This window comes from Pristis pectinata, chromosome 27, assembly GCF_009764475.1.
Source record: "Pristis pectinata isolate sPriPec2 chromosome 27, sPriPec2.1.pri, whole genome shotgun sequence".
NCBI lineage: Eukaryota > Metazoa > Chordata > Chondrichthyes > Rhinopristiformes > Pristidae > Pristis > Pristis pectinata.
Window position 1 is genome coordinate 6,775,087 of NC_067431.1, and position 27,388 is coordinate 6,802,474.

The 27,388-nt window shown below is 39.5% G+C and overlaps 1 protein-coding gene across 1 annotated transcript in view; it reads left to right on the top strand.

Annotated features, from left to right (window-relative positions):
- The first annotated feature begins 6,599 nt into the window (after window positions 1–6,599).
- The window catches only part of ccdc15 (coiled-coil domain containing 15), a 34,597-nt gene continuing 13,808 nt past the window's right edge, over window positions 6,600–27,388 (top strand). Inside the window, exons 1-5 of the mRNA XM_052040054.1 lie at window positions 6,600–6,997; window positions 11,809–11,958; window positions 14,446–14,650; window positions 18,440–18,556; window positions 23,900–24,052. Coding sequence (XP_051896014.1) covers window positions 18,500–18,556; window positions 23,900–24,052 — 210 coding nt within the window. The 5' untranslated portion in view covers window positions 6,600–6,997; window positions 11,809–11,958; window positions 14,446–14,650; window positions 18,440–18,499. The remainder of the gene's footprint in view (window positions 6,998–11,808; window positions 11,959–14,445; window positions 14,651–18,439; window positions 18,557–23,899; window positions 24,053–27,388) is intronic.

Below are 27,388 nucleotides of genomic sequence, written 5' to 3' on the forward strand. Positions count from 1 at the left end.
TAAAGTTATTACAAATCCTCACATAAGAGGTGTGGTTTTGCTCAGGCCTTGTCTTGTCAAAAGACTGTCAGGGTGTTCTGGCAGCAATATACAGATTTAGTCACCATTGAAAATTCTCGACACCTCAGCGTCCAAGGAGTTAGTTCATGCAAACTTAATGTGTCCTTATTAAGAAACAGTATTCACCTCTTGTTAGCAGAAATCCTGGTGCTCACATAAGGGTGATTTATGCAATTAAATGTTAGAATAAAGGGCTGAAGAAACTTCGTGAAATAGATGATTCAACTTTCTCTGAGGCAGAATATAAATCCTGAGAATGATGAGCATTCAGTTTTGATTTGAGTGTCCTGCCTTGAGATAATATTGATAGTCCCACGAATCAGATTCCCTAACTAATATCTAGTTAGTTAGCAATCATAGAAATACCTAATCTTCTAGGTCTCCTACTTCTTTGTTTCATCACCCCAGGATAAAGGTCAAGTAGTATTTGGTTTTTTTTGTTGAGTATTGACTGATGAAAACAATTCTGAACAAACTCCAAAACTACCTTCTACGTACATTTTTTCCACTCACCTATGCAAATGCAATGCAGCTACAAAATTATAAACCAGCTTTTTCTTATTGTTAGACATTAACAAATTATTAAAATCTCTATACTGAGGTTATTAAAACAATTAAAGAAGTGTGTCGAGGAGTGGCAGTTAGAAATAATTTCCAAAATTGCAAGTCCTATTTGATCAACCTTGTAAAAGTTTTGAATAATTAAAAGTGGTTAGGTTGTCATAGATTTTGGGACAAAAAATTAAATTTGTGACGGTGCCATAGTAGCGGCACATGCACTCCTTTCTTTCTATTCAATCTGTTCAAACCAGTTATAATTATCTGCCCAGCACCCCTCCCCAATCAGTTGACCAACTACTTCTCCGCTATCCTCATCTCCAACCCTTGCCTGCTAGTTAAATACCTATACCTTACAAATTCATTATTTCACAGAATACTCCTAAGAGATACTTTCCAAATCCCAGGGCTACACCACAATTTAGGAATCTGCAGCATACAATAAATAAATCAATTAATTCTGCATTAAAATCAATTAGCCAGTTCTGAAACAAATGTGAGCACACTAGGGGATATACATGGTCAAAATGCTAATCTTGTCTGTATCTATCTAATGGGCATAACCCCATTAATACTTTTATATTTATGAAACTTTAGTTATAACCTTTGATTATCCTTATAAGTTATTTTTGAATTGTTTTGCATCTTACTCTTTTCCTTGGATCTCTTTGTTGCTTCTTATAGCTCTCCTAGCCTGCTGTTTTCTGCTTATCCTTGCATTTTGTGTAAACCTTTTCAACATTATATCCCATTCATTGGCAATAGTTGCTCAACTGCACATATTATATCTTAGCTTTTTAGGTGCTGGACTTGTATGATAACAAATTATTCTTGAATAGTTCCAACTTTTAAATTTTGGGTATAGTCATTAGCAGTTTTAGCCAACTTACCTCAGTCATTTTCATTCTAATGCACTAAAGTTTGCTTTACTCAAACAAGATCTTAGTTTATGATTCTCTTCTTTTATAAGTTCAGTCATATCTTAGTCACTATTTGCCAGATTATTTATTATTTTTGGATATTAACTAATCCTAGCTTGTTATTTGTCTCTAAATTGGATTTAGATGTAGCTATAGAGTACCAGAAATTCATTTCTGATTATATATTATTCTGGCCTTTGCTAGAACCCCACACAAATTAGCAATGGAGTCATCCACATTCTTCAATACATTGCAGATAACTCTTGGTCATTCTCTAAATACCTCTTTTTATGCATTATTGTCTAGGAATAGCTCTTTGTAGCATCCTGGATTTTTTTTTATGTTGCATTCAAATTATTGTTAATGCATTTCTTTTTGAGGATGAGCCCCAGCTTTATTATCAACTTCATTAGTCCCCTTCCCCATACTCTCTTCCACAACTTACTGACTTCCTACTATGATTCAATTGAAAAAACATAAAAGTCATTGAAGTCCTTTGGATATTAAGAGATTTAATGAGTCTTTCATCCAGCAATCTGTCTCCAACTACTAACCAGAGTATGAAAAGATTTAGGAATCAGTGCTGAGCAGTCAGGAGAAAATACTAATTTACTCCTCTATCACTTGATTTTTCAAATTTGCATTGCAAAAATTAAATGGCAACAACTCTGATTGCCTACATCCCACCCATTCTGATAACAAATGTATGGTAACTAACAGTTTGTTCCATTTTGTGGCTTTTACTGCCAGCCAGGATTGAGTTCTTCTTTTGAATAAGCTTACTTGAGCATAATAGAATCAGGGTCAACGTTTGATTCCCTCAACAGATTTTGTAGTAACAAGGTTTCACTGTGTTTGTGTGTTATGCAACGCTGATTGCACAGAATACAAAAGGAGTGGTACAGGGACTTATTGAGGTTGAGAACTAAGGGCTCCAAAACACTACCTGCCAAAAATGAAAAGACTTGTTTTGTTGCTTTAGATCTTTATTTGAATGTTAATCTTCAATATAAAATATCTTTTTATTCAAGGCACATGCTTCCATCTATATTTTAGAAATAAACTTAGTAAAACAATTTTCTGACCACCTCACCCTGACTTCAACACTTTTGTGAGACAGTTTTCTGTGTTCAAAGGAGAGTTAATATTTATGTTGTGATCTGGAGCTGAGCACAAATGAAGAAGTAAAGAAAAGGCACATGGAGTTCCCATAGTGATGCAGAAGAGTTATAAAGTCTGTTCATTTTAATGAGGGGCCAATGATTTGAAGAGGGGGGAGAATGAGCACAGTGGAAATTTCTTTGCCAAGAAAGAAATTAGCATTTTACCGCTTTGTCAAAAAGATTATGTACTTGAAACCTTATTTGTAAACATTTCTAAATATACAATAAATTAATAAATTACAGCCAAGCACAGTTACAGGACTAAATATCAAGGAGCTGCATCTAAATGATCACAGATATAACTGCAGGTTTTACTGCACTCCTCAATGGAGACTTGAAAATGGGCTTGAAATTGGCTCCATTAGGATCTTGTCATTTTGTATAAAAAGAACAGTTTACTGTGGTCTTCTGCATCAGTTTAACTGTCACTTCCTGTCAAGGATTACATTCCCAAACAGAACAAGTGTGGGACTGCCAAATCCAGAACCTCGTGGACTACAAACTGTCCACTGATGTGAGATACGAATGCATCAGAAACCCTAAGAAAGTATAGAAAGTGCAGGAGAAAAATTAAAAATGCAATCCAGAAAGCAGAAATGGGTATGAAAACCTACTTGCATGGAAAATTAAATAAAATACAAAGATGTTTTCCCAGTAGACAAAGAGCAAGAGGATAACTAAGGAATGGGTAGAACCTACTAGGGGCCTAAAAGGTAACCTATATATAGGGCTGGAGGATGTGAGTAAAGATGAGGGGGTTAGCCTATGAGGAGAGATTGAGTCGCCTGGGACTATACTCGCTGTAATTCAGAAGAATGTGAGGGGATCCTACAGAAACATATAAAATTATGAAAGGGATAGATAAGAGGCAGGAAAGTTGTTTCCACTGGTAGGTGAGACTAGAACTAGCCTTAAGATTTGGGGGAATAGATTAAGGACGGAGGTGAGGAGAAACTGGTTTCCCAGAGAGTAGTGAATCTGTGGAATTCTCTGCCCGGGGAAGCAATAGAGGCTACCTCATTAAATATATTTAAGACACAGATAGATTTTTGCATAGTAGAGGAATTAAGGGTTATGGGGAAAAGGCAAGTAGGTGGAGCTGAGTCCACAACCAGATCAGTCATGATCTTATTGAATGGTGGAGCAGGCTCGATGGGTCAGATGGCCTACTCCTGCTCCTATTTCTTATGTTCTTATATTTCAATAAAAAGTCTCTTCCTGTATCACCTGGAAAGACAAGATTCATTTTTCCATCTGCACTAACACCCATTCTCCTTTTCATGACACTTTCTCATGCAACACCTACCCTTTTACCTCTTCCACTCTCACCATCCAGGAACCTACTCCTAAGTAAAGCAGTGATTCACTTGTGCTTCTTCTAATTCAGTGTTCAGAATGTGATGTCCTCCACATTGGAGAAACTAAACCCACATTGGATGACTCGTCTCCTCACTTGAGAAAAGATACACTGGCTTTGGAGGCGGTGCAGAGGAGGTTCACCAGGTTGACTCTGGAGATGAGGGAGTTAACCTATGAGGAGAGATTGAGTTGCCTGGGACTATATTCACTGTAATTCAGATCAATGTGAGGGGATCCTAGTGAAACATATAAAATTATGAAAGGGATAGATAAGATAGAGGCCTCCTAAGATTTCAGAACTCCTCATTCAATCTGCAAGGGTGATCCTAATCTTCTGGTTGCCCTTTAATTCTCCAAAACACTTCCACTTTTGTCTTTGGCTTCTTGCAATGTTTCAATGAAGCCCAACACAAGCTCAGGACACAGCATCTCATCATCTGACTAGATGTTGAATTCAGTATTAAATTCAAGAATTTCAGAAAACCAGGCTTTCCAATGTGTACCTAAACTGCCCAGTTCTGATGAAAGGCCTCTCTCCGCAGATGCTACCTGATCTGCTGGGTATTTTCAGCATTCTCTTTCATTTCAGACTTCCAGCAACTGCAGTGTATTGTATCTCTCAGTTCCAGCATTTTTCCATTCCCTATCTTCTGCAAACATTCATCTCCTAATATTCACATCTCCTCCAGAGGATCCACTACAATTACTAAGGTTCTCTCAGCTGGCACCAATGTTTGTCTTATTCAGTCTCTCTTTATACCAATACCAATATCACGTACATTCTTTTTACTCTCTTCATTTCTCCCCCCTTCTCTGCAACTTCAAATATATTTGATTTCTATCTATTCCTAGTTCTGTAAAAAGTCAATGAAGCTGAAACGTTAATTCTTTTTCTCTTCATAAATGCTGGTTGACAAGTATTTTCAGCATTTTTATTTCAATTGCTGTCTCCACATGCATACACATCAACCAATACCTCATCCCAGTCCTCTACAGCATGCCCTCTAACTTGCTTGTTCATTCACCAGGCCTATCACACACATACATTGCAACACACTCAAGTAATTGCCACCTGTTCTAGTGCATTGCTGGGTGCAAACATAATGGCATCATAGACTGAGCCCCTTAAAGTGGGTTACAACAGTCCCAGGATCAGCTACCTAGTGACTCATCAGGTACAAGGCCTACCTTGAATCTATCTTCTGGTGTTTGCAAGTGGCAAAACATGAGGATGTAATTGGATGTTTTCATAGTCTTCTTCAGTATCTGGCTGTTCAGATGCCATGGCCTGGCAGAAGCTATTTCTTCATTACCTGAATTGAGAAAGGCACAAATCCATGGTTATGACAGAGGAGTGAGCAGTGGGAGAGGCATGTTTAAACTATTTGCATGTTACATGAGAATCCCATTTCTAACTTTATCATTGAATGAAAGGTTCTTAAAAGAGTCGACCTTAGGTCAAGGTCTGAGGAACTCTTGGCTGAAGTGATTGACCTCCAACAATATTAGTAATGTTCCTTTATGGCAGGATTGACTTCTGCCAGTGAATACTTTTCTCCTTAACTGCCATTTACTAGAACTCTTGTCTCACTTGGTCAAATGCTGTCTTGATGTTGAGGGGAATTACTCTCCTTTTATCTCTGGAATCCAACAAGATTGTAATGAAGTCTGGAGCTGCATGGTACTAATGAAACCCAAACTGAACATTAGTAACCCTGCCTCCCTTCTTTTGTCAATCTATCACTGCTCTGCTTTTCCCTCCTATATATTGAGCTTCCTGTTTTCCTATCTTCAGTCCTGAAGAAGGGTCCTGACCTGAAATGTTGACTGCCTACTGTTCTTATGGATGCTGCCTGGCCTGCTGAGTTCCTCCAGCATTATACTGTTTTTCATCATTAATAAACCAATTTTTTTTCAATTTAATGCTACTTGATATCACTATCAATAGCACATTCTGTTTCTTGATGCTTACTTGGAAAGTGGCCAATGGCTGGATAGATACACTTGGACAATTTTTCACATTATTAGAGAATATATATTGTACACGTTGCCTCTGTGCAGGAAGAGCTCATCTTCAGCATTGCAGCTGGGATGTTATCATTTGGTGCACCCAATGCATTCAGCCATTTTGTGATTATCAACTGGAGTTAATCGAACTGCCTGGCTTCTGTAACGATGGGGGCCTGAGAAGAATGCTATGCTGCATCATCCACTCCCGTGTTTTTGAGTTCATGGTGTCCAGAATCAACGATTGACACTTCAGAGCTATGCTCTCCCTATTAAGTACTTTTGTTCCACTGCTTCTAGATTTTGCAGGGTTGACTTGCCATATCGAATGCAGATTCTAGTTAATGTACATTTTGAAATATAGCAACCTGACCCAACCTTGTGTTCAAGAAATGAGCCAATAAATGAACTTACCCACTGGCCAGCACTCTACAGATTGTGGGGGGAGCTAGGAACTGGATGAGGACCAGCTTAGAGCCAACAAATGTTGTGCACACCCTTTGAACAAAAAGTATCAGAGACCAGCTTACATTCTTGTGGATCTGGTGGAAACATGAGTCCAGAGGAAGAGTGGGGGACTCTGGAGGTTGGTCCCACGGTTGACCCACCAGCTGTCCTTTACCAAGATGCCGGTGGCGCCGCTTTAGGATGGAGACTGGAGCAGCTATCGCGAGAACTGGTCCGGGCCGGCGGGCGTCGCGCCAGTCAGTGGCGGTTGGTCTGAGCCGTCGGCGGGTTCGGTTCCCGGCGATGCCGCTGGAAGCGCGGTGCGGACAGCCGGCGGGAGGGTTGGCTCGTCGCCGCCGCCGCCGGCATCACTGGCGCTCACGGGCGGCCAGGGTGCTGGCTGAGAGGAACCAGGCCGTGGTGCCGGTGGGAGCCTGGGTGGAGAGCGCCAGAGACGGGCCCGGCGAGCAGAGCCCGGCGTTTGTAAGTACCGGGGCCCGAGGCCTCACCCACGGGCGGTGGTGAGCCCGGTGTTGGAAGGGGAGGGAGCCGAGGACGTGGGGAGAGTGCAGCCCCTCTCCCCAGACGAAAATGTCGGCTTGATGTGTTTCCATGGAAACATCATGGCGTTGTACTGCACAGTAACAGGCCCTTCGGCCCACCATATCTGTGCTGATCTCTTTGCCCATCTCCACTAATCCCATTTGCCCGCATTAGGTCCCTATCCTACTGTGCCCTGCATATTTCCGCGACTATCTGAGTGTCCTTTTAAATGTAGCAATTGTATCTGAATCCACCACCTCCTCTGGCTGAGTTGTAGATATCAACCATTCTCTGTATGAAAAAATTGCTTTAAATCCCCTCTAAATTTCCTTACTCTCACCTTAAACCTATGCCCTCTTATAGTCCTACTATGGGGAAAAAGATTCTATCTACCCAACCCTGCCTCTTGTAATTTTATATATCCATATCAGGTCACCTCTCAGCCTCTTTCATTTCAGGAAAAACAAGCCCAGCGTATCCAATCTCTTCCCATAACAAGTCCTTCAAACCTGGTAACATCCTGGTTACACTCTCCCCATTGCAACTGCATCCTTCCTATAGTGTGACCAGAACTGCATATAATATTGCAAGTGCAGCACAACCAGTGTTTTGTAAAGTTGTAACATAATGTCCCAACTTTTATTTTGTATGTTCTGACCTATGAAGGCAAGCATGCCAAGTGCTGCCTTCACCACCCTATCAACCAGTGTTGCCACTTTCAGCAAACTATGGACTTGGACCCCCTAGATCACTCTGTTTGTCAATGTTCCTCGGTGTCCTACAGTGTACATATTTAACTTCCTAAAATGCATCATCTCACACTTGTTGGAATTTAATTCCACTTGCCAATGCTCCATCCAACTTTTCAACTGATCGATATCCTCCTTCCTTGCTATCCACAACACCTCTAATTTTTGTGCCATCTGTGTCTGTGGGACTAATTTTGGTTATCAGCCACCAACGTCAATACTTAATACTGAACACTGTGCGCTCATTCTGAGGTGCTGGTTGTGATTCTGTTTTAGCAATTGTACTTCTGAGCCAGAAGGTCTTTGGCTGAAGCCCAACTCCAGAAAGATGTTGCAGGATTGGCTGCATTAGGTAGGGCTAGAGTTGGATGTGGGCTTTTGGATTAGATGTTCGACTGATGCCCCTTGTCGTGCCTTGTGGGATGTATAACAAAAATCCACTGCACTATTTTGAAGAAGAGCAGGAGTGTTTTCCCAGGTGCTCAACCCAACTTCAACAAACATTAATTTGAGAAAGAAAGTTGTCATCATCACTTTGCTGTTAATAGGATCTTCTGAATGCAAATTAACTGTCATCTCCCTATTTACAATGGTGACCACACACAAAGTATTTTGATCAACTTGTAAGGCAACATATTAGTTTTGATATTATGGCAATGTTTAGAAAAATGACCTAATATTTGCTTCCTCTCCATTGAAATTGAACTGTGGTTTTAATACATAATGGATCTGTCTTCACCGGGGAAGACGTAAGAAATCTCCCAGAAGTAAGGATGGACAAAAGGCAGAGGGTGACAGAGGAACTGAAGTGGATTGACATTAGGAAAGAAATGGTGATGGGTAGACTAATGGGGCTGAAGACTGACAAATCCCCAGGTCCAGATGGTCTGCATCCCAGGGTACTAAAGGAGGTGGCTCTAGAAATTGTGGATGCATTGGTGATCATTTTCCGATGTTCCTTAGATTCGGGTACAGTTCCTGAGGATTGGAGAATGGCTAATGTTATCCCACTTTTTAAGAAAGGAGGGAGGGAGAAAACGGGGAACTATCGTCCAGTTAGCCTAACATCTGTAGTGGGGAAGATACTAGAGTCCATTTATTAAGGATGAAATAGCGGCATATTTGGATAGCAATGATAGGATTGGGTCAAGTCAACATGGATTTACCAAGGGCAAATCATGCTTGACTAATCTACTGGAGTTTTTTGAGGATGTAACCAGGAAAATAGACGAGAGAGATTCAGTGGATGTTGTATACCTTGACTTTCAGAAGGCATTTGATAAAGTGCCGCACAGGAGATTGGTGGGTAAAATTAGGGCTCAAGGAATTGGGAGGGCGGGTATTAACATGGATAGAAAACTGGTTGGCGGATAGGAAACAAAGGGTAGGGGTGAATGGATGTTTCTCAGAATGGCAGGCCGTGACTAGTGGGGTGCCACAGGGCTCGGTGCTGGGACCGCAGCTGTTTACGATCTATGTTGATGATTTAGATGAAGGCATTGTGAATAACATTAGCAAGTTTGCTGATGATACAAAGTTGGGTGGCAGTGCGACGTGTAGAGGAAGTTAGGAGAATTCAAGGTGATTTGGATAGGTTGGGTAAGTGGGCAGATACTTGGCAGATGAAGTTTAATGTGGATAAGTGTGAGGTTATCCACTTTGGGAGCAGGAACAGGAAGGCAGATTATTATCTGAATGGTGTGGAGTTAGGTAAGGGGGAAATACAAAGGGATCTAGGAGTCCTTGTTCATCAGTCACTGAAAGTGAACGAGCAAGTGCAGCAGGCAGTGATGAAGGCTAATGGAATGTTGGCCGGTGTTACAAGAGGAATTGAGTACAAAAGCAAAGAGATTCTTTTGCATTTGTACAGGGCCCTGGTAAGACCACTCCTGGAGTATTGTGTACAGTTTTGGTCTCCAGGGTTAAGGAAGGATATCCTGGCTATAGAGGGCGTGCAGCGTAGGTTTACGAGGTTAATTCCGGGGATGTCGGGACTGTTTTATGCTGAGAGGTTGGAGAGACTGGGATTGTACACGCTGGAATTGAGAAGATTGAGAGGAGATCTGATTGAAACATACAGGATTATTAAGGGATTGGACAAGATAGAGACAGGAAATATGTTCCAGATGTTGGGGAAGTCCAGGACCAGGGGGCATGATTTAAGAATAAGGGCTAGGCCATTTAGGACAGGTGAGGAAAAACTTCTTCTCCCAGAGGGTTGTGAATTTGTGGAATGCACTGCCTCAGAGCGCAGTGGAGGCCAATTCTCTGGGCACTTTCAAGAAGGAGCCAGATAGGTTTCTTATAGATAGGGGAATCAAGGGATATGGGGACAAGGCAGGAACAGGATATTGATTGTTGAGGATCAGCCATGATCTCAAAATGGCGGTGCAGACTCGAAGGGCCGAATGGTCTACTTCTGCTCCTATTGTCTATTGATAAAATGGGATCTGAAACTTACAGATACATTTCAGTTTTTAACCTTTGACTCCATTGGGCATTGCATTTATAAATTGATGCAGATTCCTAACATAACAAGAGATCCTATTCCCACTCCTGGGCAAAACGTACATTTTACATCTTCTCTTTGACTTTATCAGATAGAGAACATGTGTCTGTAAACTAGGCTAACCAACTTATTTGTGTAATAAGACATGGAAAGGAATATAGTTCAGAACCCAACAGGAATTGTCTGATAATTTATTATGACGTTAAGATTTTCTTACTTATCGAACCAGTTTTTACTTGAATTTTTGTGAAACTGCTTGTAATACTGCAATCAACTTGTCAAGCATGATTTCTGAATGATGAAGCTGTGGTCCATTTGTGTAACTTCTTGTGATAGTATACCTTTCAAGATGCATTTCTTTTTGAAAATGTACTTCTTGAGCTTCATTGTGGTAGGAAATTCTTGGAGTCACAAGCAAATTTTGCAATCCACCAGAGAATTGTTTTCTACAGAGACTATATGCAATATGGAATTACATATAATATTCAGTACAGAAGAAAGGGCACAAACCAAGTATCTGTATGCTCTTTGGGCCTTCTCTCATCTTTTCTTTTTTTAATCTGGCAAAAATCTGTCAGTTTTTTTGCTTACCAGTCTGTCAAGTCCAGCTATACTTTCAATTCAATCATTCTGGTAGCGAGTTCCACATTTTCATCACTGCTTCACTGATCCAGCAGCAGAAGACCAAAAAGCTCATCAGGGAGAAAATGAATTTTGAGAGAAAACTTGTGTATAGTATCGAAACAGTAAAAGTTTAAATAGGAAGAGGGTGGCTAAGGTAAATGTGGGACCTCTAGAATGAGGCTGGTGAATTAATAACAGCAAACAAAGAAATGGCAGATATGTTGAATTTTTTTTTGCATCAGTCTTCACCTTTGAAGACATTGCCAATATCCCTAAGATGTCAGATGTGCTAATTTCAAATAACATGGTAGAATTCACAAAAATCCTAATTTCAAGGAATAAATTATTGGAGAAACTGAGGGATTTAAAGGTGGACAAGTCACCAGGATCTGATGAACTGTTCACTAGGGTTTCAAAAGGAAGTGGCTGCAGAGACCCATTGGATGAAGTATTTATTAATGCACAAAATTCTAGGATGATACCAGAAGATTAGAAAACAGCCAATGTGACTCCCTTGTTCAAAAAAAGGAGAAAGGCAGAAGGCAGGGATCTATAGGCCAGTTAGTTTGATAACTATTATTGGAAAGATGCTAGAGTCAATAATCAAAGAGGAAGTAGCTAATCATTTATGAAATCTGAACATAATTAAACCTAGTCAACATGACTTTATGAAAGGTAAATCATGATTGACAGATTTGCTCAAATTGTTTGAGTGTGTAATTGGGAGAGTTAATCGCTCATTTCTTTTAAATATTTGAACTGTTGCTACCAGTCATTGAGAAGTTTTTATTTTTTTACTCAAAATAATAGCTTTTTTTCTACCTATAAATCTCTTGGTATCCTATTTAAGGTGACAACTTTGTGTTTAGATTTCTGCTCTTGAAATGGATGAGCAACTAAAGGAAATCCATAAAGCAAAAGTGGAGAATTTGAAACGTTTTCAAGATGAGGTGAAGCATCGTGTGACTGAGTATGCCCGAATATGTAAGAAGCATCAACACCAACGAACTTGTGAAGCAGTAGAAACAAGGAATTTATTAAGTAGATACACATTCTGCCGCTTAATATCCTCTGTGTAACTAAAATTAAGATTTGCCTTTTGTGTTCAGTTTTTCAGTAATTAGCAAGTTGAAAGCTGATAACTTTGAATTTAGCACAATTTCTAAGTTTTAAAAAGTTGTACAGATGTTTTAATTATCTAATAGAGGCATAATTTGAATGCAACTATTATCTTGCATGTCTTTTCCTGGGGCTCTTACCAGGGAATATTAATTCCTTTTAATGGAAAACTGACTTATGACTTTTATGGGGCTGTTCCTGTACAACACTAACAGTTTTGCTGTATTTTTCCTTTGATGCAGGGCGATCTTTGTTATGAAGTATGCTTTTAATTTATTGCAAAGCAAAAATTGCAGATGCTGAAAATCAGAATTAAAAGGAGAAAATGTAGGAAATACTCAGCAGGTCAGCTAACATCAGTATAGAGAGCAAACTAGCATTTTGAGACAATGACTGTCCTGATGAAAAATTGTTGATCAGAAATGTTAAGTATTTCTCCAGAAATGTTGCCCGATCTGCTAACTATTTCTAGCACTTTCTATTTTTATTAATTTATTAAATTATCATTAAAACACTATCTTTATTTTTTCCTTATACTTTTTAGCATTTTAATACATGAATGCAGAGCTTTTAGTTTGGAATTAATGAAATATAATGTAAGGGCTGAACCACAGTTATGTCATTTGCCTTTTATAAATGTGATGGTTTCGTACATTTGTCAGCTGGAGACAATACTGATTCTACGTTAACCTTGCTATATTGATGGCTATGTACCTTGGACTCCTTAGTGGGTCTGGGTCTAACTCTAACATCAACATTTAATTTCATAATTTAAAAGTATAAGCATAGCAGTAATATGATATTTTTTTGAGTTTTCTCAAGAAGTGAAATTATTTCAAAGTAATTAGTGATCTCCACCTCCATCTCTAGTACAGATTGGTGAACTCTGCTAGTCTGTGTAATTTTTTTTCCCAATGTGCTCTTCAGTTCTTTCTCTGATTGTCTCGATTTTTTTCCCTATCTTATTAACATCTTGACAAAATGTTGCAATAAATGAAGGCAACAAAAATTGATGCTAAAAGTGCAGTTAAACAGGTTTTTCCAAATCTAATTATATTGTGGGTCTAGTATGGTCCTCATGCAGTGACCAAGGCACAGAGTACATGTGGGATCTTAAATACCTGCTGGAGAATGAGGGACCATGGCATTATGTAGCAAACTTCACGTTGCTTTGTACCATCTTTCAAGTTGGGTTTACACCATGCTCCATTTCTGTCTTACGGCTGCAGTGTTACTGGCAGGTTGTATACCAAAAAAGAGTCGGAACTTGGGCATGATTTTAAAAAAATGGATGTGTTACACCAAATCATAGAAATTACACATCAGGACCTGGTTATTTGGCCCAAAGTGCCAGCCCTTCCTCTAGTTTTGCAGTTACTTGGATGGGAAAGGTGTAGAGAGACATTTACACATGCAAATGGGATTAGCGTAGATGGATATCATGGCGGCGTGGACAAGGCGGGCCAAGAGCGCCCATTTCTATGTTTTATGATTTGTATGATGTTATGATTCTAACCAGCCTGCCACTAACAGTTGGCTAAGTGGACTTTGTTTACTCAGTCTATCCTTCTCCCCTTTTGTGATTAACTGTACCACATTTTCCAGACTTCTGGTACCATGTCTTTTGCAAAAGTTGATTGTAAAATATGGCCAAAGCTCATGCTGTTGTTGCCTTTGCTCCTTATAATAACCTGGGAAACATCTTATCCTAGTCTAGTGATTTATATTCTGTTTAAAAAGATGCTAGGTTCTATAGTATGCCCTCTCTATCATTGCCAATTCTTCACATTGTTTCCCCCTCAATTTCAATACCCTTTATCATCCTTCTTGTGAGAACAGGCACAAAGTATTTATTTAGAACTTTACATGTCTTCGGCATCTAGAAACAGCTAATTATTTTGGTCTTTAATAGAGACTACTATTACCTTAATTTTCCTCTTTAATTATAAAAATCTTTATCTGTTTTTGATTATACCTGCCAATATTTTTTTTCTTGCACCCTCCTTGCCTTCCTAATTTTCTTTTTAATTTCAGTCCAGCTCCTTCTGTCCTCCAAGGTCTTTTGCAGTGACATACATCCAGTTAGTTAGCGCAATTTTTGTCAGAAATTTTTTTTCCAGATTAAGTATTCTAATTAATTAGTGCCAAACAAAAAAATTTTAACAATGCAACATGGCATCAGACACCAAATTTGGTAGCCATAATCCTATATATAGAATGCATGAAATGCTCTGCCATAAAATGTAACTCTTCAAATTAACAGTTTGCTTATAAGGCAAAGAAAATAACTAAAGTAGGCTATTTTGTGACCTAATTGAAGAGTACCTTTTGGAGGGATCATAGTCTAATTATACAGAGAATTTAGTTGTTTTGCTGTTTTTATTTAGGTTGAAAAGGATGATCGTGTGATAAAACAATCCTCTGCTTCAGCTGAACAGGCTCATTCCAAATAAAGACACTTGCCTGCGTCGCGGTAATGATGTTGGGTTTGCTATTTTTAGCCCAAGCTCAAGGTGGGTGTCTGCTCAGGGGCTAAGTAATGAAAAGGAGGAAGATGAAGATGAAGATGTATTCAGTGATCAAGCCAGGCAGGTGAGAAACTCCCAGAGGTGCTTAAACAGCAGCTGCTGTTTCTTTAAAGTTGTTTCATTTTCAGATCAAAGTAGTGCTATGAGGCTAGCACTTCTAGGGGCATAAGTTGGAAAATACCACAGCCTGAACTGTTGTCTGTGGAGTTTGCATATTCCACATGAGTTTTCCCTGGGTGCTCCAGTTTCCTCCCACATCTTAAATACATACTGATTGGTGGACACTATAAATTATCCTGAGTGTAAGTGACTGGTTGGGGAATTGGGCAGTCGATGTGCATGTGGGAGAGAATAGGTTGGAGGGAGATAAGTGGACATATGCGATTGAGGGGATTGCTCTGACAGCTGACATAGATTGAATGTCCTCTTACATTGTTAGGATAAAGATGAAAATATAAAATCATGTTGTCTCAATGTGCCATATTGGAAAGGAAATTTAAAATTAGAATTGTAAAATTAGTATGATGGTAATGCAAATTTCCATTACCCATCAAGGAATTTCCAGGAACATACAAGTATGTTTAACATTAACTCCTTTTTTAAAAAAAAGTTATAAAAACAGAGCATTTTTTTCCATAGTCCTGTTTGTGGATCTTATAATAGGCATGATAGATGTATCACAGAAACAGACAGTATTAAGCAAAATTTCCTTTTCCATTTATGTTTTTTTTTGGAATCTGGGCATTGCTGATGAGGTCAGCAGTTATTGCTCGGTGATAATTGCCCTGAAAATGTTGTGCTGAGTTGCCAGATTAACTGACCTCACTCCTGGTGAGGGTATTCCCATTGTGCTGATGGGTTGAGAGTTCTATGACTTGGACACAGCAGGGTTGAAGAAAAGATGATACATTTCCAAATCAGGATGGTGTATAACTGAGAAAGAAAACCTTCAGGTTGTGGTGTTCTCATGTACTTGCTGCTTTGTCCATTTGCTGTAGAGGTGCACTAAGCATACTTAGGTGGAGAAATGAATGTTTAGGATAATTGATGGGTGCCAGTAAGCAGTTTCCTTTCAGATGGTGTTAAAGCTTCTTGAGAGTTGTTGGAGCAGCAGTCTTCCAGGCAAGTGGAGGATATTCCATCGCAATCCTGATTTGTGAATTGTAGATGCTAGAAAGGTTTTGAATCAGTCATCAATTGAGCTCCAGTCACAGCGACTCCCAGAAGGTTAATAGTGGGGATCTCAACGATGATAATACCAGAATCTGCATCTTTGCCCATTTAGCTTCCAGACCTACTCCATGCAATTGACTTTTAAATGCCCTTTGAAATAGCTTAGGAAGCCATTCAGTTGTATCATGAATGCTATGTTCAAACAGAAAAAAATAAAACCATTTGAACCACTGGCCCTTGACCTAGGCACTGAATTCAAACAGGGCAAAGTCACTTCTAGCCAAGTCAGCCTTGCATACTCGTCCACACAACATCTAGGGACTGGTGCCTCAATTCAGAGAATTGTTCTATAGACAAATCAAGCAACAGTTCAGCATAGTTGTACTCAGAATCAGACCTTGGTTGATACCTTCAACACAATCCCTGGGTACATCCTATCTCACCAGCAGGACAGACCCAGCAGAGTTGGCACCACATTGGTACAGGCGGGAAGGAATAACCCTTGGAGTTCTCAAAGTTGACTCCAGACTCGATGAAATCTCATGGCATTAATGTAACCTCCTCTTGATTGCCGCCCACCATCTTCTCTCCATTGACGAATCAGTGCTCCTCTCTGTTAAACAACACTGAGGGAGGAATTAAGCACTGAAAGTAGCAAGGCACAGAATGCATTCCTGGTGGAGGACTTCATGGTCCATCACCAAGAGTATCTTGACAGCACCATCACTGACAGAACTGGCTAAGTCCTGAAAGACTGCTCCCAGACTAAGTCTGCAACAAGTGGAGAGTGAACTATGGAAACATAAGAGATTGCAGATGCTGGAATCTGGAGCAGCAAACAAGATGCTGGAGGAACTCAGTGAGTGAGTCAGGTAGTATCCCTGAAGGGAAATGGACAGTGAGCTTGACATTGAGCGAGTGAACCATCACACGGGATATTTAACCATCATCGCCTGCCTGCGACAAATGTGTCTGTCTATAATAGCACTGTGAGGTGCCCCCTGCACAGTCCTTGTGGAATCAAAGTCCTATCTTCACAGCAAGGCCACAGTTCATTGTGTTATTGTAAGTTCACAGTTCATTGTGTTATGTGACACTAATCATGCCAAAGAGGATAGACTGGGAACAGATCTGGCAGCACAAAACTGGACACCTACGATGTGCTGTTGACCATCGGCAGCAGCAGCAATCTATACCACCATAGTTTGTAACTGGACAAGGGATGTTAAGGTTTATCACTCACTCTACCATTTCTGTTAAATGGTTGTGCTGGTGGGATATCAACCCTGATTCAATAAGGAGTGCAGAAGGGCAAAATAGAAGCAGGACCAGGTGTATCTAAGAGTGATGAGGAGCTAATCTAATGCAGATGCCACACCAGCCTATATGCATGCTAAACAATCTCATAAGCAATGGATTCAGTCAAACCTCTGCAGTCCTGCCACATCTGGTTGTAAATGATGTTGAACAATTATTTGATCTCTTTTAGAAATGCGTCTAATCTAATATATTATCTTCCACCTCTGGGCAGATTTCCTCCATCTTGTAACTTGAGTTTAATTTTGGTGCTTATTATAGAAAATAACCAAAGTCCATTCTAATATTAAGCTCTACTGAATAACTCAAGAAATATACTGTGATGTTGTGAATCATTGTCCACCTGCAGTAATGGTAGCAAGAATTATGGAATAAGGACTACGGCAAGAACAGATGTAAATCTGCCAACTGTGGAAACAAAGAAGTTAAAGTTAATGTTCATTGAGTGTGAGAAACTTAGAATTCCGATTTACATCACAATTTTCTCTAATCAGTTTCTTTTATACAATGTCTAGCTGTTGAATCTTGGCCTGGTGACTAGGTTTACATTGTGTGTCTGCCCAATATTTATTATTACATGTTGTGGTACAAGTTCATTTGAAGATTAAGACATGAAGTTTTCTGAAACTGAATAGGATTATCATTTTTGAATAACAGAAACAACTTAATTCGTATTGCTGTCAGTGAATTATTCCACTGGATCTCCAAATTTTCAATAGTTTCAATAACAAAAATAAAAGTTAAAGAAAACAAAATAGCCAGACTGTTGTTGGTTTGTTAACTTGTCCTATAACTGATTACATATTTGTGGAAAAGAAGTTTTTTAATATTTGATCTCTGTAGTAAATATCCATAACAAGCTAATTTATATTACTATAATGGAAGCCATTTAGAATGCGCAGTGATTTAGTTACTCCATCCTGCTTTACAGTTTATCCTTTTTAAACTGGCTGTCTCCAGTAGTCATCACATGCAGGTGATTATCTCCCACTCAGATGTTTGCCAGTTCACCCCTATACACAATAAGCGACTAGTCTTTTATTTTGTCTCTTGATTTCCAACAGCCATGTGTATTTCAATGGATCCCCATTATGAATCAGCCGTGATTGGAAACATGCTCTTTGGGGATTTTTAGCCACAGGCTTGTATTATCCTAAGTTATATTGTACTTCAACTTGTCCCATTGCATTTGAACATAAATTGAAAATTTTATAAATTTAAAGCTAATTTTATATGAACTGAATGCATTTACAGAAAGGATCAAATTTTGTCAAGAGAGAACAGAAATCTTGAAAATGACATTTTGTGTTTGGTTACAAATCATTTTTTTGAAAGTAATACAAGAAATATTTGTTTGTTTCAGCTGAGCAAAGTCACAAAAGAGGCTCGGCATAGACTTGCATCATGTCAAACAGTACCACAGATGGACTTGTGCTCAAGTCTTCCAGGAGGAATCTGGAAGGTGTCTCCAACAAGAGATGTGAGTTATCTTTCTAATGATAATATTAGTTTGTATTGGTCTTAAATCTTGATAACCCTAAAATCCACTGTTAGAGGTGGCAGAAATTGTTCTTGAATTGATTTGGTAGTTATGATTTCTTCCCCCAGCATTACAGATACTGGAAATTTGAGATAAAAATGGAAAATGCTGAAAACAGGTCAGGCAGCACATTTCAGGTCAAAGATCCTTTATCAGAACTGGAAAAGGGAAAAAGCATTTTGGTTTCAAGGATAAGATGAGGCCAGGATTGCTATGGGGATGTGCTGTAGAGGTCATCTGGTTAATGGAAGCATTTCTGTCTCTTCCTTTCCTTTTCTGGATCCCTGTCTCCATCTTGAGAGAGGCTTGTGACAACATCCATTACAAGCCTACAGAGTCCCACAGCTATTTCAACAATACTTCCTCCTACCCTGCCTTCTGAAAGGGCTACATTCCATTCTCCCAGTTCCTCCATCTGAGTCTGATGACAAGACTACCATAAAGAAGTGCCTCTGTGATGTTTCCCTTCCTTCCTGAACTGTGCCGCTTTCTCTACCATAGTTGACAGAGCCTTTGATCACACCTCATCTATTTTCTATACTTCTGCTCTCACCCTCTCCTCCTGGACAGAGCAAGGATAGAGTTCCCCTTGCCTTTATCTTACTCTCAACCAGCCTTTCCCAAACTGTCCATTCAATTGAAGCAGTGAATCACTTGCACTTCTAATCAAGGGTACTGCATTTCATGGGAAATGTAAAGGGACAGTACACAGTTAGTTCAAATGTAAAGGGATGGCACACAGTTAATGGCAGGACCCTTAACAGTGTTGATGTACAGGGGGGATCTTGGGGTCCAAGTCCATTGCTCCCTGAAAGTGGTTGCACAGGTTGATAGGGTGATAAAGAAGGTGTGCAGCATGCTTGCCTTTATTAGTTGAGGCATTGAGTTCAGGAATCAGGAAGTTATTTTGCAGCTTTGTAAAACTCTGGTTAGCCGCATCTTGGGTATTGCATTCAATTCTGGTTGCCCCATCATAGGAAGAATGTGGAGGCTTTGGAGAGAGTGCAGAAGAGATTTTCCAGGATGCTGCCTGGATTAGAGGGCAGGTGCTATAAGGAGACAAACTTGGGATATTTTCTCTGGTGCAGCAGAGGCTGAGGGGAGACGGGATCGAGGTTTATAAGATTATGAGAGGCATACACAGATCTTTTTTCCCAGGGTCGGAATATCTAATACTAGAGGGCATGCATTTAAAGTGAGAGGGGGTAAGTTCAAAAGGGATGAGTGGGGCAAATGTTTTTATACAGAGTGGTGGGTGCCTGGAATGTGCTGCCATGGGTGGTAGTGGAGGCAATATGACAGATGTTTAAAAGGCTCTTAGATAGGTACATGAGTGTGCAGAGAATGGAGGGATATGGACATTGTGTAGGCAGAAAGGATTAATTTAGTTAGGCATTTAGTTACTAGTTTAATTAGTCTGGTAAACATCATAGGCCAAAGGGCCTGTTCCTGTGCTGTACTGTTCTATGGTGTTCACAGTATTCTCTCCTTTACGTTGGAGAAACCAAATGCAGATTGGGTGACTCCACTGAGGAACACCTGCATTCAGTCCATGAGACAACTCGGAGCTCCATTTTACCTGCTGCTTTAAATTCTCTATTTCACTCGCACTCTGATCTTTCACTCTGTGGCCTCTTGCACTGCATTTCAATCTATATCAGAATAGGACCCTTTCTGCTGTAGGTCATCCATCTGTAATAGTGGCCTAGTTTTTCTCTTTCCATTTGCACAGCTTGACTGCTGGGCATGTTTCACACCCCTGCATTTTGTACCTTTTCACGTTCCTTTGTCTATATTTTCACTCTCTAACTCCCTCATCTCGTTGTTTTTGTTCTGTATTTTTCTCTCTCCAATCACCCCTATTAGCACATTTGACCAGAGGACCTCTGCAATTTAACCCTATGAGGTATTGCCTCTCTCCTATTTGAGATATCACTTATCTTATTTAACCTTCCCCTCAGCTTCTCTGCATCTAAAAACTAATGTATTTTGCTCTCTTTCCCAATTCTGAAGAAGGTCTTTGACCTGGAATGTTACATCTGATTCCCTTTCCACAGACACTGCCTGACCTGGTGAGTTTTCCCATTCCTGACTTTAAAAACAGATCTTAAGTAAACTGTTTATTAAAGAGTCTATACTTGAGAATAAAGTGAGCAAATGATGTAAATGTGAGCAAATTTGTTTCTAAAGAGCAAATGATGCCCTGCAAAAGTAATTGACTATTTTCAGGAATAAATAAGTGGACACAGAATGTCAGTGGATGTTATTTATAGTGTATTCCAGTCAATCAGCTGAAGTTGAAGCTTATGGAATTGACCAATAGTTATTAACCTGGCAAGAAAATTGACTAAGTAGCTGAAGACAGGATAGAAATATTGGGCAGTAGGTATGTGACTAATGGTATCTTAGTGGGATGTGTACTGGGACCAAAGCTGTTTATTGTATTTATAAATGACAGATGACAATATAGAAATCCACATATTCAAGTCTGTCTATTATGTGTAGATTGGAAGCACTAAATTACATGATATAATAGATCTAACAATTTGTGACAAATAAATTTCAGCTTTGGCAAACTTGACTTAAAAAGGGTAGAACAGAATACTTTATAAATAGTGAAGTCATAGAAACTATGGAGATCCAATGACTAGGGGTTCCATGTAGATAGACCATTAAATATGGAGTTGTACAGAAAATGATCAAAAAAGGCTAGTGGAATATCTTGAAGACATTGATATAAGGTGTTCTATAATTTATGCTTTAGCTACAGGAATCCCTGGTTTCACTGCTGCTGGATAATTGGTAGTAGTTCTTGCCACTGTGCCTCAAAGTATATACAGTAAAACTCTGTTAATCCGACACACTTTGGATTTTGGTGGTGCCGGACTGGCAGATTTTCCAGACTCTTGGATGATATTCCAATTAATAATGTAATTTTTTTTAATGTACTTATTTTTAGATGTTGCATAGTAGAATAATAAATCTTCCAGTAAATTGGAGAGTTTCAAGGGAGCATGTGAACTGATGCCCTGGTGTGCCAAAGGGAGCAAGGGAATCAGGGCTTGTGTATATTTCAAGGGAGAGCAGGAATTGAGGCTCCAGTGCTAAAGGAAGCATGGGAACTGGGACTTTAAATGCTAAAGTGAACATGGAATCAGTGCCCAATGAGCCGGATGCCAAACCATGAGGATTTTCATACAGTTGGATTATCAAGTTTTACTGTATTGTTCTTGGAGGGGGCATAGTGTAGATTCACAGTCTGATACTAGATTCCAAAGGTTAGGTTATGAGGGGAAATTCTGTTATTCAGAATCAAGAGTTTAGTTTTTGATTTGATGGACTTTTTAAGATATTGTGGGGTATTAATTTAAAAGTACAAAACTGTATCCATTTGTCAGAGAATCTAGAACTGTGGCATAGTTTAAAACTGCAGGAAAAATAAAAAACATATTTGATAAAAGGTGAGGGATCGCAATGGTCTTGAAATGCAGAGGGTTCTTGGTGTCCTAGTGTACAATTAACAAAAGGCCAGTCTGTAGATTCAACAAGTAATTGGGGAAGCTGACAGGGTCTTATTGCTTATTGCTAGATTAATTGAAAACAAAAGTAGGGTGATTATACAAGGCTTTGGTGAGACCACATCTGGAATGCTGGTTAAAGTTTTGATCATCTTTGAGGAACATTTTAAATGTGTTATAAGTAGTTCAGAGAAGGTTTACTAGATAAATTGCTGGAGTGTGTGAGTTGACTTGTAAGTAATGGTTGAACAGGTTGGCTTGTATCTGCAGCTTAGAAGAGTGAGAGAGACTTGATTAAAAAATTAAATTCTGAGAAGCTTATTTTTTTTAGATAGATGGGAGAATCTAAAACTGGGGGTTGCTGTTTAAAAATAGGGGGTCATCCATATAAAGCAGAGATGAGATGTAATATGACCTCTAGGAAAAAATAACTCTTTGAAACTCTCTTCCTCAAAAGGCAGTAGAAGTATAGTCCTTGAAAATTTATAATCGCAGGTGTAGGTAAATTCCTGAGAAGAAAGGGCTGAAAGATTATCCTGGGGGATGCGATTGTGAGGTTGATCAATCATAATCTTACTAAATGGCGGGGAAGGCTTGAGGGAGGTCTGCTCCTTCTAATTCATAGGTTCAAACTGTTCTTTTAGGAGTGAAGTTTGGAAATACAGTGGTTTGGAAATCTGGAATCATCTTCAGTAAACAAAATTATGTCAGGTTTTTCATTAAAAGTTACTGACATTTCTATTGATGTTTAATGGAGGTCGCTCGACTGGGGATAAGTGATTGTTTTATGATGTTTGTCTCCTGTACTTTAGGTTATAGAATTAGACTTCTTTTTGCACAATTGCAGGGCCACAGTAATGATGATTAAGTAAATGTTATTGACGATAGGAAAAGACAATACTATGACACCACAAGGAATCTGAAAAAAAATTGATTAATTTTTAAATGAGAAGTTATTTTAACTGTCCAAGGAGTTTAATATTAAATTTCATATTTACTGTAAAACAATTTATGTTACTTAACTACAGCAGTAATTGAACTAAAGACTGCCAGGTTATGAAACTACTGTTTTAACTTTTGATAGAGTATAGCTTGAAACCTGAGATCAATGGTTGGAATACTGAGATCAGAGCAGGAGGTTGCAGAGTATGGAATGAAGAAGAATCCTATTGAGTTTTTAAATCAATTTATTTTTCCCCACCATCCCTGAATGGATCAGCTCAAACTCTCCCCCTGTAGCATGTCCAAGTCTCTATTATGTGTAAATCTAGAAAGTGAAAATTTGTTTATCATTTGACTGTGCTTATATGTTTGTAGTTGTAGAACAACTCGATCTTGAATCTCTAAATATGCATGTGTGCACTTTACAGCTGGAATCACTGGATTTAAAAGGACAAATGACATTTCACTTTGTAGGTAAATAGTGAGTCGGTTAACATGCTTTCAACTGTCTGTACAAATGGTACAATACTATTTTCTTTCCCCACTTGCTTTTGCCAATGTTTTCTTCATTCCATACTCTGTATCTCCCTTACTCTGATTTCAGAAGTACTGAGATCTTTTACATAAATGTTCAATTGAATGGTTTTTAAGGTTAGAATATATAGACCGTGGAATAATCGAGTTATAAGTGGGACATTTGTAGATCCAGTCTAACTGGAGACATCTTTATCTACAAGGTAACCAGTCAGGATTGATGAAAGAATTGTAGGACTTAATGTCCTGCAGACTTGATCAAATGCTTTGCATGCTTTCTGTTTTCCAGAATCCAGCATCCCGAATGGGGAGGGAGTTAAGTGTTACAGAAGATTTCACATGTTTGAAAGACCAGCATGATCTGCCTGCAGAGTTGCAGGAACAGCCACAGAAATCCACCGGTGGGAAGCATGTTACCTTTCAGCCTGAGCTACAGCGTAAGGTTAGACTTTGGTTTGTCCAAACTCCATAGCAGTGAACATCAGACCAAAATCCATCTAAAAGATTTAAAAATCAATGATGCATTTTAATCAGTCCAAAATGATATTTCGTTAAAAGCACTTGCAACTTTCATATTCAATTATCAAGCAAACTTAAGTCTAGTTTTTAATCTCTGCTCATCCCTCTTATTAAAAACAAATCTTCCAACATCCTGAGCTTAATATCTCAAGCAATTGCAATTCTCTCTGCTGCCTTCCCACATTACTTCAGGAAGTGTGGATCTACCATCCATGGTTTATATTGCTCCGATATAATTCTCTTGCATAAAGCTGATGCAGCACCTCACATTTGATTGCATTTATCAACATGAAATAGTTTACATCAGTCTTATCCTTGTTGCTTGTGTAAGTTGGTTCTACAGCATAAAACTGCAATTCATCAGCACCTGTTAGTTCTCGGTTAGCATTGTCACTCTTGGATGCCACATAAAGGAAAACTAAATGCATGATATGGTTGGGATGCATTTAGGTTGAAGAACAATTTTGAGACAATATAATGGAACTTTACTCTGCATTTTCACTAACCCAGTTATGGAGATTCTTAATGCAGTTAGTGGGTTCAGAAATTGGAATCCAGTTTGATTCACCAGTTCAGATATACTTTACCTTGAAAGCTGTGAAAATTCTATTCAAGGAATAGCTTATATCAAAGACATACAGCAGGGAAACAGGCCCTTTGACCCTCTGGGTCCATGCCAAACGTCAAGCAACCAGTCTGTGACAAATTTGCATTTCAGTGTTTAAAATAAGTAGAGGAGCTGGAATCATAAATAGAAGTGAGCAGCATGCATAACAGATTGATTAATTCACTGCACTTTCCTGCACTTACAACTTGGGATATGTTACGAGGAACAAAGGTACTGATGGAATCGGTTCTAAAAGAGGTCATTATAGCATTGGGTATAGAGAGAGAGGCATTACTCACAGTGTGGGGATGGCAGAGGTTCACAAGAGGCCTTACCGTGGCTATGTGCTGCTGTGCTAGGAATTTGGCACGAAATCAGCAATCAATCACCCTATGGTTCAGTGTGGTGGGAATCCCCATGAGCGCTAGTGTTGGTTGGGCCATGGTCATGGTGCGTCTGCTGAGATGTCGTGCTCAGGTCTGTCTCCTTCCTCTTTATTTGGCTGCACAGCTTTCCCTAGCCCAGAGATTTCTCTATGATAATAACCTTAACTGAAGGAAGGGCAGGGGTCTGCACCTACCTTCACATCCAACAAACCACAATGAGATAGACTATAGGAAGGACAGTCTGTCAACACACGAAGCAGGTGCTGTCGGTCCCTAGCAATGGCCCATACCCTTGAGCCACACATCTCAATGCTGATCATCTGCGTCCCTCACCCTGAACCCACCCACTCTCAGATGTTACAGGCAGCCCCTCCACACTGAGCTGTGGGTGATTTATTGTTGGGGAAGTGCCACCAGTGGGCAGGGATTCATGCCAGCTTCCTGGCACAGCAGCAGGAGGGCAGAATTTTTAATTCTCTTCCTGTCTTTGGTTACCAGCTTTTTTAGTCTTGCTCAGAAACCTCTCCCAACCAGTTCTTTGTACACATTGTCATCAGCGCTTTGCCATTTATGAAAAGCTGTCTTGTAGTATCTAAACTCCAAATGTCAGAAATGATTGCACAGTGATAACTTGTATTTATGCAATGCATTAACATGGTGAAACATCCCACGATACTTCACAGAATCACAGAATTGTTACAGTATAGAAGGCCATTCAGTTCAAGTCCATACCTGCTCTGTAAGAGCAATTCAGTTTGTTCCACTGCCCCAACTTCTCTATTGCCATGCAAATTCTTTCTTTTAGATTCTTATCTTGCTCCCTCCTTTTATCTCTGTTGGAAATTGTGCCTTGTACAGTGGAGTCTGCCTCCACATCTACCCTGGCAATCTATTCCAGACCATAACCACTTGCTGTCACTTTGGCTAATCACCTTTATTCTATGTCCCATAGTTTTTGACCCCCCTGCCAATGGGAGGCCTTTTTATTTATCAACTTTCAATGTCCTTTTGTGGTTTTAAATAGCTCTGTCGCATCCCTTCACAATCTGTTCTGTTCTAAAGGAGAATAACCCAGCTGTTCCATTACGTCCACATGACTAAAGTCCCTTGTCCTGGAATAATTTTAGTAAATCTCCTCTGCAGTATCTCTGGAGCCTTTATATCTTTCCTAACATGTGACACCCAGAACTGGACACTGCTCCAAATATAGCTGAACCGGTGCTTTTTAAAAGGTTATCATAACTTGCTCTTGGACTCCATGCCTCTATGATGGCTTGTCATTTTTTAATATAACCACTTTCTCCTGCTATGCCACTTTCAACAAACAATGCACATATACTTCTAGATCTCTCTGTTTGTACCCCTTTTAGAATTGTGCCAGCTAGTTGTCTCCTTTCATTCTTCCAACCAAAATCTAAAACTTAACATTTCTTAACGTTACATTTCATCTGCTACCCAAATGCCCATTTCATCAGTCTGTCTGTTTCTCCTTGAAGGCCGTCACTGTCTTCACAATTCATATGCCTCCAAGTTTCACATCATTTGGAAGTTATGTCTTGTATACCCAAGTCCAGATACAAGAAAAGCAGTGATCCTCCTACAGACCCATGGGTGCTCCATTGTAACTTTCCTCCTGTCTGAAAAGCCACCTTTCACTAATACTATTTCCTTTCACTAAGCTAATGTTCTGTTCTTGTTGATGCAATCCCCTTCATTCCATGGCCTTCAGTCTTAATGACATGCCTATTATGTGGCATCTTCATATGCCTTGTAGAATTCCATTTATTCTACACAAGCAGCATTTCCATCATTGATCCTCTCTGCTACTTCATCAGAAACTACTTACCAAGTTAGTTGGACGCAGTATCTCTTCAACAGATCCATGTTGGTTTCCTGTAATCCACACTTGAGAATTGCAAGTTTGGATTCTGAACAAGCTTGCCCGTAGGAGACAGAGAGTAGGGGTGGGTGGCTGTTATTCTGGCTAGAGGTCCATGACCAGTGGTATTCCGCTAGGATCGGTGCTGGGACCTCTGTTTGTAATATTGTAGATGAAACTGTAGACGGGTGCGTTAGCAAGTTTATGAATGACACCAAGATTGGAGTTGTGGACAGTGTAAAGGACTATCAAAGAATACAGCGGGATATAGATTAGTTTCAGAAATGGGCAGAGAAGTGACAGATCGAATTTAATCTGGGCAAGTGTGAGGTGTTGAACTTTGGGAGGTCAAATGAAAGGAGAAAGTATACAGTTAATGGTGGGCCC